General features: G+C 39.3%; 2 protein-coding genes and 3 long non-coding RNA genes across 8 annotated transcripts; 2 read left to right on the top strand and 3 right to left on the bottom strand.

The window, feature by feature from the left end:
• Positions 1-291: 291 nt before the first annotated feature.
• Positions 292-4,934, bottom strand: eIF4A (eukaryotic translation initiation factor 4A). 2 transcript variants are annotated; one of them, XM_064698291.1, is made up of 5 exons: positions 3,537-3,671; positions 3,089-3,315; positions 1,567-2,180; positions 1,140-1,363; positions 292-1,063 (listed from the first exon to the last, which is right to left on the bottom strand). In XM_064698291.1, coding segments are annotated over exons 1-5 (1,212 nt in total). In that variant the 5' UTR covers positions 3,539-3,671; the 3' UTR covers positions 292-918. The 2 variants fall into 2 exon arrangements, with proteins under 2 accessions (XP_064554361.1, XP_064554360.1); XM_064698290.1 differs by lacking the exon at positions 3,537-3,671 and adding an exon at positions 4,807-4,934 and having other exon boundaries at positions 860-1,063.
• LOC135439530 (uncharacterized) lies at positions 3,205-3,567 on the top strand. Its single transcript, XR_010438068.1, has 2 exons — positions 3,205-3,342; positions 3,442-3,567. It is a non-coding gene; the product is annotated as an uncharacterized LOC135439530 (long non-coding RNA).
• Positions 4,935-5,456: 522 nt separating the features above from the next.
• On the top strand, positions 5,457-13,518 carry chic (profilin chic). 3 transcript variants are annotated; one of them, XM_064697559.1, is made up of 4 exons: positions 5,457-5,529; positions 6,699-7,048; positions 10,567-10,738; positions 13,267-13,518. In XM_064697559.1, exons 2-4 carry the CDS (start codon positions 6,938-6,940, stop codon positions 13,362-13,364), a joined length of 381 nt encoding a protein of 126 aa, XP_064553629.1. In that variant the 5' UTR covers positions 5,457-5,529; positions 6,699-6,937; the 3' UTR covers positions 13,365-13,518. The 3 variants fall into 3 exon arrangements, with proteins under 3 accessions (XP_064553629.1, XP_064553631.1, XP_064553630.1); XM_064697561.1 differs by lacking the exon at positions 5,457-5,529 and adding an exon at positions 6,321-6,426; XM_064697560.1 differs by lacking the exon at positions 5,457-5,529 and adding an exon at positions 6,369-6,490.
• LOC135438986 (uncharacterized) lies at positions 5,918-6,238 on the bottom strand. Its single transcript, XR_010437961.1, has 2 exons — positions 6,098-6,238; positions 5,918-6,041 (listed from the first exon to the last, which is right to left on the bottom strand). It is a non-coding gene; the product is annotated as an uncharacterized LOC135438986 (long non-coding RNA).
• On the bottom strand, positions 8,467-8,920 carry LOC135438988 (uncharacterized). Its single transcript, XR_010437962.1, has 2 exons — positions 8,817-8,920; positions 8,467-8,761 (listed from the first exon to the last, which is right to left on the bottom strand). It is a non-coding gene; the product is annotated as an uncharacterized LOC135438988 (long non-coding RNA).
• Positions 13,519-13,666: the final 148 nt, after the last annotated feature.

The raw sequence follows: 13,666 nt of genomic DNA, 5'->3' as shown, positions 1-13,666 counted from the left end.
AGGTGCCTTTTGTTAGCCATTTATACAATAATTTATAATTGTGTAGTAGTACAATATTTAAATTTTGCATTTCAAATAATTTGTTTAAATTTATGCTCAAATAACCGATGCGTTGCACCAAGCGGATGGTGCTGCTGTTGTTGCTGGCGTGCGGATGATATGCGGCACAGCGTGTTGCACTTAGTTTTGTTTGCGATTGCTGCATTATCTTGATCTTCTTAACTATGTGTGTGGGAGGGTGAGTGGGTGGCTGTGGCGTCACCTGGCTGACTGATCAGCTGCTGGGTGGTGTTATTTTTAGACTGTATGTGTTATATTTAAACATAAAATTGTGTACATATAATTTGTTTTGTTTTGTTTTTTTTTTTTTAATATATTTTATCAATAGTTCTAGAAAAGGCTAAAACAATGTTGTGGTTGTTGTTGCTGTTTGCTGCACACACACAAATCGAAAGATGTTGTCCTCGTGTTGTTGTTGTTGTTGTTGTTGTTGGTATATGGTATATGCCAGTTTTAGCGTTTAAAGTTTAGACTTGTTTGTTGCTTGTTGACGACGCAGTATTTAAATTGATGTTACAGCTGGTCTTCTTCTGTTGGTTTGGTTAATTAATTAGGAATAGGGCAAAGGGCCAGCCAGCGGTTGTTGTTCTTGTCTCTGTTGCTAATGATTATAGTTGTTGCTGTTGCTGTTGTTGTTCTTGTTTTTGCCTTGCCGATGCAGTTGTTGTTGTTGCTCCTGCTGTTGTATTGTTGTTTGAATAAATATTTAACGTGATTTTAGTTCTTAGGGGTTCTTATTTTGTTTTTAAATATATTTTGCGCACTTTTTTTCGCAACTCTTTTGCTGTAGCTCACTCACTTTTTCTTGTTTATTTTTCTTGTATTTATTATTATTTTTTTTTTTGCTCAACAAAATATTTAAATCAAATCGGCAATATTAGCAGGCATTTCCTCAATAGTAGTGTGATAGAATTGTTCAATATCCTTAAGGATTCGTCGATCATCATCTGTGATGAAGTTGATCGCAACACCCTTGCGACCGAAACGACCACCGCGACCGATTCTATAATAAGTATAAAAAAAGATTTTGTTATGAACAGATTTAGGAGAGAATTGTGGCTGGCCAATAGATAACTTACCTATGAATATAGTTCTCGCGATTCGAGGGCAGATCATAGTTGATGACCAACGACACCTGCTGCACATCAATACCGCGCGCCAATAAATCGGTTGTAATCAGAACACGGGAAGAGCCCGAACGGAATTGTTTCATGATAACCTCACGATCGCGTTGATCCATGTCACCATGCATGGCCGATACGGTAAAGTTGTGGTTAGACATCTCCTGGGTAAGCTGGTCGACCTGATGGTAAAGAAAATATAGCAAATCACATAAACTGGCAAGATTTTTGAGAAAATCTCCACTTGATTGACGTTGGTCTCAACGAAACAAAGGCAATCGGTTCAGTTAGAACGCAAGAAATAGATTTCAAAATATATGGATTATTGAATATATGCTATATATACTATATAGTCTGATAAGTCTTGGTGTTTTTGGATGCTTACCTTGCGACGGGTATTACAGAAGATAACCGACTGGGTAATGGACAGCGTATCGTACAGATCGCACAATGTGCCCAACTTCCAGTTCTCCTGCTTAACGTTCACGTAGAACTGCTTGATACCCTCAAGTGTCAACTCCTCCTTCTTAACCAGAATGCTAACTGGCTCACGCATAAAGCAACGGCTCACTTCGAGTACATCTGGTGGCATGGTGGCAGACAGCAAGATCACCTGGACATCCGGCGGCAGCATCTTGAATACATCCTGGATTTGATCTTTGAAGCCGCGCGACAACATCTCATCGGCCTCATCCAGTACGAACAGCTTGATGGACTGCGTGCGCAGCACCTTGCGATTGATCATGTCATAGACACGACCGGGTGTGCCAACTACCACGTGGCAACCGGATTCCAAAATGCGAGCATCCTCGCGCACATTGGTGCCGCCAATGCAGGCATGCGAATGCACCTTCATGTACTCACCAAGTGCCATAACCACACGCTGAATTTGGGTGGCCAATTCGCGAGTAGGTGCCAGGATCAAAGCCTGACATTCGCGCATGGACGTGTCGATTTGCTGAAGGATGGCAATCGAGAAGGTGGCAGTCTTGCCAGTACCTAATAAAATGACCAAAAACGTGTTAACGGATGATGAGAAATTTTTTAAGTTAATAACTAGTGAGGCAACTGTTTACTCTAGTTATATTCAGCATATCGGAATCGTTATATGAGCTGCACTCGCAATCTTAATAATCAAGGTCTTTTAGGCTACGTTTTACATTAAAAGTTAACCAACCTTTTTAGAAATTATGGTACAGCTTTTATTTAGTAATGGGGTATGCATATGTAGAGGAACTGTTTCGTCAATTTTTCCAATGTTTTGTTCAAAGTTGCGCCCAAAATGGATGTTTAAGAAATTTTCCATTTTGATGGTCAAATAATTGCATTTAACAAAATTTTCATATTTTTCATTTAATATGCCATTTTCGTATGGTTCATCCGCTACTGGGATAGTTTTGTACAGGAGTTTATGTTTTTGAATAATCGAATGATATATTGAATACAGTCAAAAGCAGGCTTAAGCTATATTAAACAAAAACCATTTACCAACAAATCAGCGCCTAGGCTAATATTTTCTTTATATGTACACACATATATATACACTTATACATCTTTCATTTTTTGCAATGTATGGGCAACGCTGTTCTATTTAAGCGTTTGCGAAGATCAGAAAAACGCGCTAAGGCGATCTCAAAAGTGGCGCGCAAGCGCTTCGTTGCTCACCAAAAGAGCGGACGAGTAAAAGAGAGGGAGAGAGAGAGAGAGAGAAAGTGTGTGTGTCCAGTAACAAAGATTGAGAGAGCAAAAGCTGCTGCAGCAGCAACAGACAGCTGAGTCACCGTTATCGTCATCATTCGCTGCTGCTTGCTTAGCAGCCCCCATAACAAAAAAATTTGCACTTTCTCGCTGAAGCGAAATTTGTTTTCTTTTTGCCGAGTTGTTTGTTTTACGTATAAATTACTCACCGGACTGGGCCTGGGCAATGACATCGCGACCCTTAACGCAAGGAATGATAGCGCGCTGTTGAATGGCCGATGGCTTCTCGAAACCGTAGCCATAGATGCCGCGCAACAGTTCCTCACGCAAGTTCATGTCATCGAAATTATCGTAGACCTCATGCCAGGTCGACTCGATGACGCCCTCAGGTTCCATTCCAGCGGGACCATCTTGAGCTATTTCACTTCGATCATCCCTATGGAACAAAAATACACAAAACGATGTCAGTAATGCAGTCAAATGAAAATTTTCTTTTCTACGTTTTTTTTTTCTCATTTTTTTTTTTTTTTGGTTATGGCGAATCTGCGCTTGGCAACCCAAGGCAGCAAAACGACGACAAAGTGGTCGGTGGCGACAACGACGTTTAGCGGCAGGCAGGCGGGCGGGCCCAGCAGCAACGACGAAAACGACACTTACATTATCAACAATAAAAAATTGACTAGTTAAATTTGTATACTGAATTTCGACGGCTTGAGCACCGTTCAGTTAAACAATTTCTGGATTAGTTGTGTGTCAAAAATTTGTAACGAAAATTTTTTTTTTTTTCACAGAGTGCACACAAACGTGTTTTGTTGTGCGTGCTGCTCTGCGGTATTTTCACGTATGCGAGCAAATGCCAGTGAGAGTTTTAACGACCGCTAGGCGGCCTTTTGAGCGTCTCGTCGTCACCGTCGCCCAACGAGTACATATGTTATGTGTGTGTGTGTGCGAAAGAGTGCACTAGATGTGTCAATGTCAATGGTTGCTTCGGTCGTGTGCATGTGTCTGAGCAGTAGGAAGCTATCAACTTTTAACTGCAGTGTTGCATGTGCGTAGTAGTTGGGAAATAGTAGTAGATTAAAGCAAAAAAAAAAAAGGTACTAAACGAAGCAGGCAAGAAAATGTTTAAGCCAACAGGCAAATTTAAGGCGTGTGTTTCAACCACTTGCAACATGAGCGTGTGCATGAGTGCCGAAGAGGGAGAGAAAAAGGTAGCGTTTAGCGGCACAACCACCATAGTATTTGAGAAATTCTAAGAATTCCCCGCACTAGGAAATCACCTATTTTTCATACAAATATGCGCATATGTATATATGTCATACATATGTATTTATATATAGTGATAGCAGTGTTGGCATTGAATCGCAATAGGTAGTCATTCATTGTCCATTTGAACGTCCAGTCAGCGACCATGAGTCAAAATGCGAGCATTTTTGTGCGCAAGAGAGCGAAATTTGTATAAATGCAATGATTTCATTGTTGCTGTGTTCAGATGAACCTCATTGCAAAGCAAGAAACTCATTTAACCTCGTATGGAATACATCGGATGACTTATTCTCTTTGTTATTTATTAACCCTGTGTCGTTCCAAAAAATTATATATATATATATATATATATATATATGTACACATATATTTGACCCAACGTCACACACACGCACACCATCAACAACCACTGAATTCTCTTTTATTCGTTCTCGCTCTCTATCTCTCTCTGCCAATGCCCGTCACTCGTGCCGCAACGTCCATCGACGTCGTGTAAAAATTCTTTTCGTTTTGTGTTTCACATTCTGGGTTAAATTTTCGAATCCAATTTTGAATACTATTGCTCACTTATACGGGCTTAAATTTACTAGCAAATTTTTGCAAACTCCCTTGTTAATTCGACTTTCACTTATTATGAATTAAATCGTTGAATAATACTAACATTTTCTGATTATTTTTTGGCACTTTTTATACACGTGCTGCTGATTGTTAAAACCAAGCAAAAGAGGCTCCATCTTGCAAAACTTTTAGTGATGTAAGGGAAGCAACCAAATTATCGATATATCAAAGTTCAACTATCGCAATTTTCAAATGGAATACTCCAATATTCAAAAGACTATAATTGAAATCAGTTTTCATTTTAAGTAAAATATATATTAAATGTTTTTTTATTGATATATAAGTTGGTTATTCAGATGTTTAAAGTTATCAATGAATACAATCGATACACAAATACAGTGGGAGCGGTGCTGCCATTCGGCTAAGATCTAATGACTCATTCACCACATTTTTATTATCGATTTACTATCGTATCATGTATCGATCCTACTCAATTGTTTTCAGTATTTTTTATTTTTTTGAGCATATATCTTTTCAAATTCTAAACAAAGATTAGGGCTACTACAAATGGGTTAAACCTAGCTAAAAATAATGGTTTATGATTTATGAACATGATCTGTAATTTCCCGACTATATATATGTATTCAATATGTACATTTGGTTATTTCGTATCATATTAATTTGTATATCGAATATATTTTAAGTTTAACAAATACATCGCGAAATATAGTCGCGTATTTTTATTATCGATTTAATTGAGCTATCGATGTTTCTAGTCCCTTAGTCAGTATAATTTCATCGCCGCATCACACAGCGTGTGAAAAGTGTGAGTTATCATTGGATTTTGGAGAACTTAGCGTATTAATTGCAAATTGTTGAATATGTGCAAATTTTTAATAATGTTTGTGTGGCCGGCAGCTTAAGTTTTATCAAAAAGGTTAGCAGCAAGACGTAGTTTCAATATAAAGCCAAGTTACAAATGAAAGGCCGACTCAATTACAGGCACATCTGCGTATATTCGCCGACGGCGTTGGCTGCACGCATATGTGTGTATGTACATCTATGGGTTGCGTGTGTGTATAAGTGTGCAAAAAAGAAGTGGAAAAAGTTAAGCAGCCGGTCGGTGTCTCGCTGCCTCATTGCAAGTAAAGTCAAAAATTGGTTGCTGGCCTTGCGCTTTTGTTTTTCGGCAAATAATTCCTTGTTGGGCACCATTTACGGCAGATAAAGATAAATATATAATGTGTTCGTACATATACATGTGTATGTACATATTAAAATTTTAAAATCTATTTTTAATTTATGATTGACCATCCTCGTCGTCGGTTACTCGACCGGCTAGAAAAGCACTCAAGCAGCGTCAGAAAAGGCCGATTCATAACACACACACTTACTCGTAGAATCAGGCAAGGAGACTTGAGATTGTTGAGTCATCGCCTGCTCTCACTCACTCATTTGCATTGCACGACCGGCGATTTATAACGGCCATATATGCCATTTCACTCGCACACATACTCCAGCGCACAGTTTTTGGCATTGCACTCGTCGAGTGAATCGGTGGGTGAGAGTGCTAGCGTCGGCGGCAGCTGTGACTCACGCGCGCTCTGAGTGCCTTTTTTTCTTCTCGATTTTCCATGCTTGGAGCCGCTAAACAACATTTTGCATTCAATCGTTTTTGTCATTCTGTGCAAGTCGGACGTGTTGGGGCTGCTGCTGCTGCTACGTACGGTTTACCCTCTGTTCATAGTGTGTGTGTGTGCTATCTTTTGCTGGCTGTGTTAGTGTGTGTGAGTTTTTTTTTAAGAAACAGCAAATTAAAAAAAAAAACAGTGTGCACTGCTTTTCGAGTTTCATCGTAAAAATCGAGATTTGACAGAGGCGGCGCACAAACAAAAAAAGAAAATTTCACATTTTTCAAAAGGCGTAAAGTTTTAAATCGTCAATTTATCGTTAATTTCTCTACATATCTCTTTTTTCTACCCTCTCTCATTGCAGTTTAAATAAGTTTCCTTAAACAAATTACGTAGAAAATCCACGATTTTCTCACTCTCGCTATACTAAATTTCTTGGTGGCGTGAAAAGTGTGTAACAACAGCAACAACTACTACAGTAGCAGCAATAACAAATTGAAACAAAGTAACGCGTGTGTGAAATACAACAAATACATATATACATATATTCAATAGTTATTAACAACCCCACAACAACAACAAATACAACAACAAACTACAATCATGAGCTGGCAAGATTATGTTGATAATCAACTTTTGGCCTCGCAGTGCATTACCAAGGCGTGCATTGCCGGACACGATGGCAACATTTGGGCGCAGTCCAATGGCTTTGAGGTGAGTACCGTTAATCCAGCCAACTAATCTTGCCGAATAAAATTCTCGTTGGCAATTCGACACTGAGACATTTTTAGCAAGTTCAAGGGTGTGACCACCAGCAACAATGCGTCCTCTGTCTGCTTACACACACACTCACATGCACATCAACACCCACGCATACAAAGAGAGCAATAGCAGCAGGCAAATTTATACCCCAGCAGGACTTCATCAAATAGTTCAAAGTAAACTAAACTAAAAATTTCATGAAATTTAAATGTCCACCTTGGAAGCTGTCATTCTGGAAATTTAGGTTCTGAATTTAGTTGATTTGTTTAGTTTCTAAATTTGACATGACATGCTTAAAGATCAAAATTGCAAAGTTGGAGATCAAAATTGAAGAAGAATTTTCTATACAAAGTTTTTAGATAAAATGATAATTCAGTGCGTTTTGCATGCTCTAATGTACTGCTGCGCCTTAATCGCCTTGCTACTCGTCCGCCATTTGTACTTTTATTTCGTTTGATAAAGCAACTCCCACCCTGTATGGGTGTGCACCCCCTGCATGCGCTCTCTCTTGTTCTCTTCTCTCTCTAGCTCTCTCGTCAACTATCGCCAATACAGCCGACTGCGCAGCTCTCTGCTCAGCTTCTTACCGTCTGTCGCGGTCACCCACATATACAAACGCAAAAACTTTAAAATTCTTAAGTTCCTGTAAAACTGTAGTGCAATCGTTGTCAAAGTAGCTGATAAGAATTCGTCTAGATGCTGCCGCAGAATTGAATTATTAATAGCACAATAGGGAACAGCTGGACAAATTGGCTGCTGTTGATTATCAAAAGCAAAGCCTTCGATTAGTTTGTGACTCATTAAAAAATTGCTCTCAGGTGGATTAGTCACTCAATTGAGTGATTAAACAAAGATGATTCGTCATTTAGAGTGCATTTGATGAAAGGTGTTTGCCTGCAATAGCTGAGCGCAGCCTGTGTCTGTGCCCGTGTGTGTGTGTGTGCGTTCGTGAGTAATTTCTCATAGCCGGGTTTGGCCGGCACAACACAAGCATGTGTGCACTTTCCAACACTGGCGTGATAGCACTGTGCTGCTTATCCCCTGCGCACTCTTTTTCATACAACACAAGCTGAGCTGGTTGACGAAAGATTGAAGTAGGAGAGAGAGAGAGAGAAAATGAGAGGGAAAATTGCCCTTTATGCGACTCACCGCTCGCCGCATATAATAAAATTACTAACCGGCCTTATTTGCTCTTATCAACACACACACACACCACAACATTAAGCACTTCACTCAATAGTTTGATGTGCATATGTGTGCGTTTATTATCTTTGTTTCCTCTGCCAACGAAACCCATTTTTTTTATCACAAAAATAATAATAAAACTACGCGCAAGTTTTGAGTCGATTGGAAGTGAAACGAAAGAAATGTATCTTGAAAAACGCAACGACCGCAGTGCCGCGTCATCAGCGTCTACATTTTATATTCGCGCCACGTTTTCGCATTTACTTTATATGTATGACAGTGTGTGTGTGTGTGTTTGTGAGTGTATACAACTTCCTGCTGACTCCGCCGTGCGCCTAACCACATACTTTATCCTTTGTTTGTGCGTCTGTTGCGCGCCCCATTCATGCTTGTTTTTTTTTTCTTCGGCAGGGGTGGGGCCCAGGGACACTCCCTTGTGCTTTGTTTTTAGTATATTTTTCGCGCAGTCTGCTTTGCCAACTGTCCAAGAAGCAGAATTATCGATATATAAAATCGATTTTAATAATTTATCTACCATCAAAAATTAGCATATGCCATTTACATTTTGTTTCTTCGCCATGTGCTGTTAACAAAAGTCCAAATTAATATATAAATTATATAACATAAAGTGAGTGAAAAATCTAAACGAAATGTGAAATGAACTTACAATTGTTGAAGAAGAAGAGTACTTTTCATTTTGTAAGCTCCAAGTGGGAAAAAGTGATACTGTTTTGCAGACATTTTTGATGCCAACATCATCATCAACGGTGACAACCTTCGTTTTTGGCCATTTGCTGTTATTTGCAATTCGCCGCGTACATCCACGAATCTCACTTTCATTTTGTGGTGGCCTCCGATCGAATGTTATGTATTTGACTCTTCTTATTATATTACTTTTTTTTTTTTTCTGGCTTATTGCCTTTGCATTTACACTACGTTCGTACGGCTGAGTTACCCACATTTCTACCTGAATCTGTTTGATTCGTTACATTTCCATGATTCATCGAAAAATGTATCGCCAAGTAAAGTTATTCGGGTTTGGATCAGCTGCTGTGTGGCATTGCCAGACGTTTTTCTTTGTATATGTGTGTGTTGTCAACTTTTGAGCCAAAAGTTCGTTCTTATCAATAACGTTTTTTTTGCGTTTCACACTTCGATTTCATAAAACACACGTAAATGGATTGTGCCATAAAACCCGTCTGCTTTATAAGTAAAATTGTTTTTTTTTTTTAAATAGTTGCACTTTTGGAAAACATAAATTTAAAAAGCCTGCGTTTGGCATTTGTAAGACAACAATTTTCAAATTTGGCTCGTTATTGTACATTTTTTGTGGTCATTGCCTTGTCTATTATTAGTGTGCATTTCTTTAATTAATTGAGTGGTTTTGATAAATTTATTAGACATTTTTGGCATACCTACAGCTTTGTTCGCAAAACCGGCTTTATGGACTGCGCTCTCTCTTTGCGCACTCACCCAGCTACTCACTCTGATACACTCAGGCTTTTACGCTCATTTTGGAAACTTCTAGAAGGTTTTTTTTTTCGATGTTCTTTTTTTGGCTGGTTTGTCTCTCATTCTCCCGGCAAGTGTCATTAACATATTTGCTGCTTGTACCGCAACGACTTGGCAAAAGACTTATTATTAATCATAGTTCTTAAAATCTATTAATTCCTTTGCCAATTTCCTGGCGCTTGGCAACAACGCACAAAAACTCAAAGAGCGAAATCCGCAAACTGTTGTGTCCTGCAAATGTTAATAACATTTTGCGTGGGGTAAGGCAACTCCGTTCTGCTAGTAAGTGTTGGCAAACTAGTTTTTGCTCTTTACAATTACAAAATCAAGGCAAATGGTCAGCCGTTCTTTGCTTGTTATTGTTGCTGCTGCTGCAGCGTGTCTCTCATTTTGTTAATGAGTTGGCAGACGACGTCGTCGTCATCTTCATTTCATGGGTGGTGAATGTGGGCAGTGGTGGGTTTTTATTTGCTTACCTCTCTCTCACTCCCCTGCACGTTTGAGTGGGTTGTTGCTGATTACAAAATGAATGTGTGTGTGTTTTGCAGCCACACACCTCACTGCCTGACACTAGGTTTCTTAGTAAGGATTATTATTAAAAGAAATTGTATGTGCACGCACGCAACGCAGGATGCATAAATTTTGTAAAATTTATGGCACGTGTGCGTGACTCAAGACGGTTATAGGGTATACAAATGTAATACATACATATGTAAAAACGTTTCCCATTCTAATTTTTCTGATTTTGTTTGGTATTATTTTTTTATTTGCAGGTTTCAAAGGAAGAGCTGGCCAAATTGATCAGCGGCTTTGATCAGCAAGACCTGCTTACCAGCAGCGGCGTGACATTAGCCGGCCAACGGTACATTTACCTCTCAGGCACAGATCGCGTGGTGCGCGCAAAACTGGGCAGAAACGGAGTGCACTGCATGAAGACGACACAAGGTAGGTGAAAACCAAAAAAGAAACGGAATGTAGAGTTGCCAACTGTTTTGACAGGGTATATATTAGTCGGTAATAGGGCACAATTCTTATCAAATGTGTGTGCTGTTAGCTTCTTAATTTCATTGATTTTTTTTTCCTTGCCAGTAAGAACAATGTAGGTGCAAAGCATTTAATCCCCAGATAAGTCTTGTGACTTGTGCCAGGAGCCCACAGCTATAACATTTTGATAAGCATTAAAAAGTGAGCAATTGCGGTATTTTTTCCTTGTTGCATGTGTATACAAATACATATATGTATATATGTTTTTTTCATCTGTCTGATAAGCAGAGTGCGAGCGATTGCTCATTACAAAACAAAGGAAAAAATAACCCAAGAGCAGCAGAGCCAAACATTAATGTATAAAATGCCAAATTTTGTTTTTGTTTTTGTGCAGTTTGCCACGTAACCAACGGCAAACGTAATAAGCCGTAAATGATAGGCAATCATTATATGTGCCTGCAGTTTGTTGCTCCATTTCCCCGGTCAACTGGCGGCCCCCCTCCTGATACACACACACCCTGACAAACACACACACACTTGCTCTCAAATAGCTGGCAAAATAAAACGCGGCAGCGTTTCGTTTTTCACTCAATTTTTTTTTTTTGCTATTTTCTTTACACCTTGCGCCTAAAATGTGTTTGTTGTTGCTATGAAAACTCTTGGAAGCAGCTGTCTGTCTAACAGTATGTGTTTGCCAGCCCGTCTATGTGTGTGTGTGTGCCATAAAACTAAATTTGTTTTTGCTGCTTGTTTGCCGACGCTTCGTCAGCGTCGTCGTCGACGTCGTCGTCTTCCATATTTGCCTAGTTTATATATATATTTGCGGCAACTGTTGCGCGGCGTCGCTGCTGTCCGCTGCAGCAGCCGCAAAGGTCAAGGTTATTGCCATAATCCATTTCAAGTGCAAATGTTGCACAGAATAAGCCGCAAAAGTAGCGGCAAGCGAGTAGCATATAAATGGAAATAGGCAAGAAATTGACATAAAATGGCAAACTGGTCTCTCTCTCTCTCGCTCTCTCGCTTGCTTTGACCTAGCTGACTTGTGTGTGCCGTGTGTGTGTGTGTTTGCGTTTGTATATGTGTGCATGTTGGCGCCTGGGATAAGTCTCTGGCCTCTTGCTTTGTCTTTATTTGGTATTAAATTTGAGCTCTCCGAGGCTGGCGCTTTGTTGGCACTTGAACAGCTGATCGCACACGACTTACAATCGATTAAATTACCAAGCAATTTATTTACCGCAAATTATCCGCCCCTCTACACTGTGTGTCCATCGCAGCCTAACATTGTCTGTCTGTCTCTGTGTCTGTGTGTGTGTATGTTTGTTTGTTTTTGTATGCAACACTTTGGTAATTAAAAGGCGCGTGTAACAGCGTTTAAACTGAAATACAACTTGATATGCTTGTTTTTAGTACGCTTCAAATGTTTCAAGGTATGCGGCGCGCACTGCTCGGTGTGCTCGGTGCAAATTTGGTGTAATTAAATATGAAATGAAATGTAATATTAGCATTGTACGCGCTATCAGACAAACAGACACATTAACAGCTTCTTATCGAATTTAGTTATCGATTGACACAGACACATTGCCTGTCTGTCTCTCTCACGTGTGGGTGTTGCCAGCCTGCTGCAGGGCGCTACAAGTGTGTGTATGTCAGTGCCTGTGTGTGTGTGTCGGTGTGTATGTACGCGTGCGTCTTTTTATCTCTATCCCGCTTCCTCGCTCGCTCTTGTCCGTAGACATGACACTTAACTTTTGGTTTATTGACCCCAGTTCAAAAAATTGTTGAAATTGTTGTTGGCTTGGATTTGATTTGCTTGGAGCGTCAGTCAATTGGGTTAACAACAAGAAGAACAACAACAATTTCATGCACAATTGATTAACGTAGTAAGCCCCCAAAGCAGCAGCATTGAAGAGTTTCGACCATTTGTCGCGATTCGCTTACATTTCAGTATTACAATTTTTGATGCCGACTGTTTGGCAGCGTGAAAGACTTGTCATTCAATATTATGTGGCTATCTGTGGCCGGTCTGTCCGGTTTTCACCTGGTCCAGAGTCTCTCTCTCTACCTCCCTCTCCCTCTCTTTTTCTTTCTCTCCATCGTTTTATTGAGCGTTTTATTCATAATTTACTTGTTGATGATGTTCTGTAAAATACAGTTAGTTCTTGTTTCTCCATTTGCTGCTGTGCTTTGCTTTCTCTAAACTATTCGTTTCTGTTGTATTGTCAACCGGATAATCGGCTGAAGATGTTTCTGTGTGTGTGTGTGTAATTATGTAGCCGTGTTAAAATAGCCAAAGAGATTTCTACAAATGATTAGATTCCATGTTGAGCGTAGAATAGTTGAGTGTTATGTGGCCAGTGTTAATAATACTTTCTGCTATCGATAAAATTTGTGTTGAAATAAATTATCGATTGTGAAGGGGGTCTTTTAATACTTCTTTATGACAATTTATTAAGTTTAAATATATTTTTTTTATATTTGTTCTCTTGCAGCCGTCATTGTTTCCATCTACGAGGATCCTGTGCAGCCCCAGCAGGCCGCTTCCGTGGTGGAGAAACTTGGAGATTATCTGATTACTTGCGGGTACTAGAAAATAAAGTATATAAAACAACAACAATACAACACCATCAACAACCAACACACCAACAACACAGCAACAAATTCGATAAGAAAGCGTAAATGAACTAAATAACTAAAAACAAAAAAAAGTAATTATTAATATTTAAATGAGAAATGCCAAGAAACATTTTGAGGTAATTGTGGTCAAACAAATCAGAAACTTGAGCAGAGAAACCAATGTCATAAAAAAGCTTAAAACCAACAACAACAAAGTAATTACCCAAATGACCTAAAACAAAATTATAAATTTCTGCATAATTATATTTAAACATT

This window comes from Drosophila montana, unplaced genomic scaffold, assembly GCF_035044405.1.
Source record: "Drosophila montana isolate Dmon_TW-CO22-7 unplaced genomic scaffold, ASM3504440v1 contig_402_1, whole genome shotgun sequence".
NCBI classification, from domain to species: domain Eukaryota; kingdom Metazoa; phylum Arthropoda; class Insecta; order Diptera; family Drosophilidae; genus Drosophila; species Drosophila montana.
This window is presented reverse-complemented; position numbering and strand designations above follow the sequence as displayed.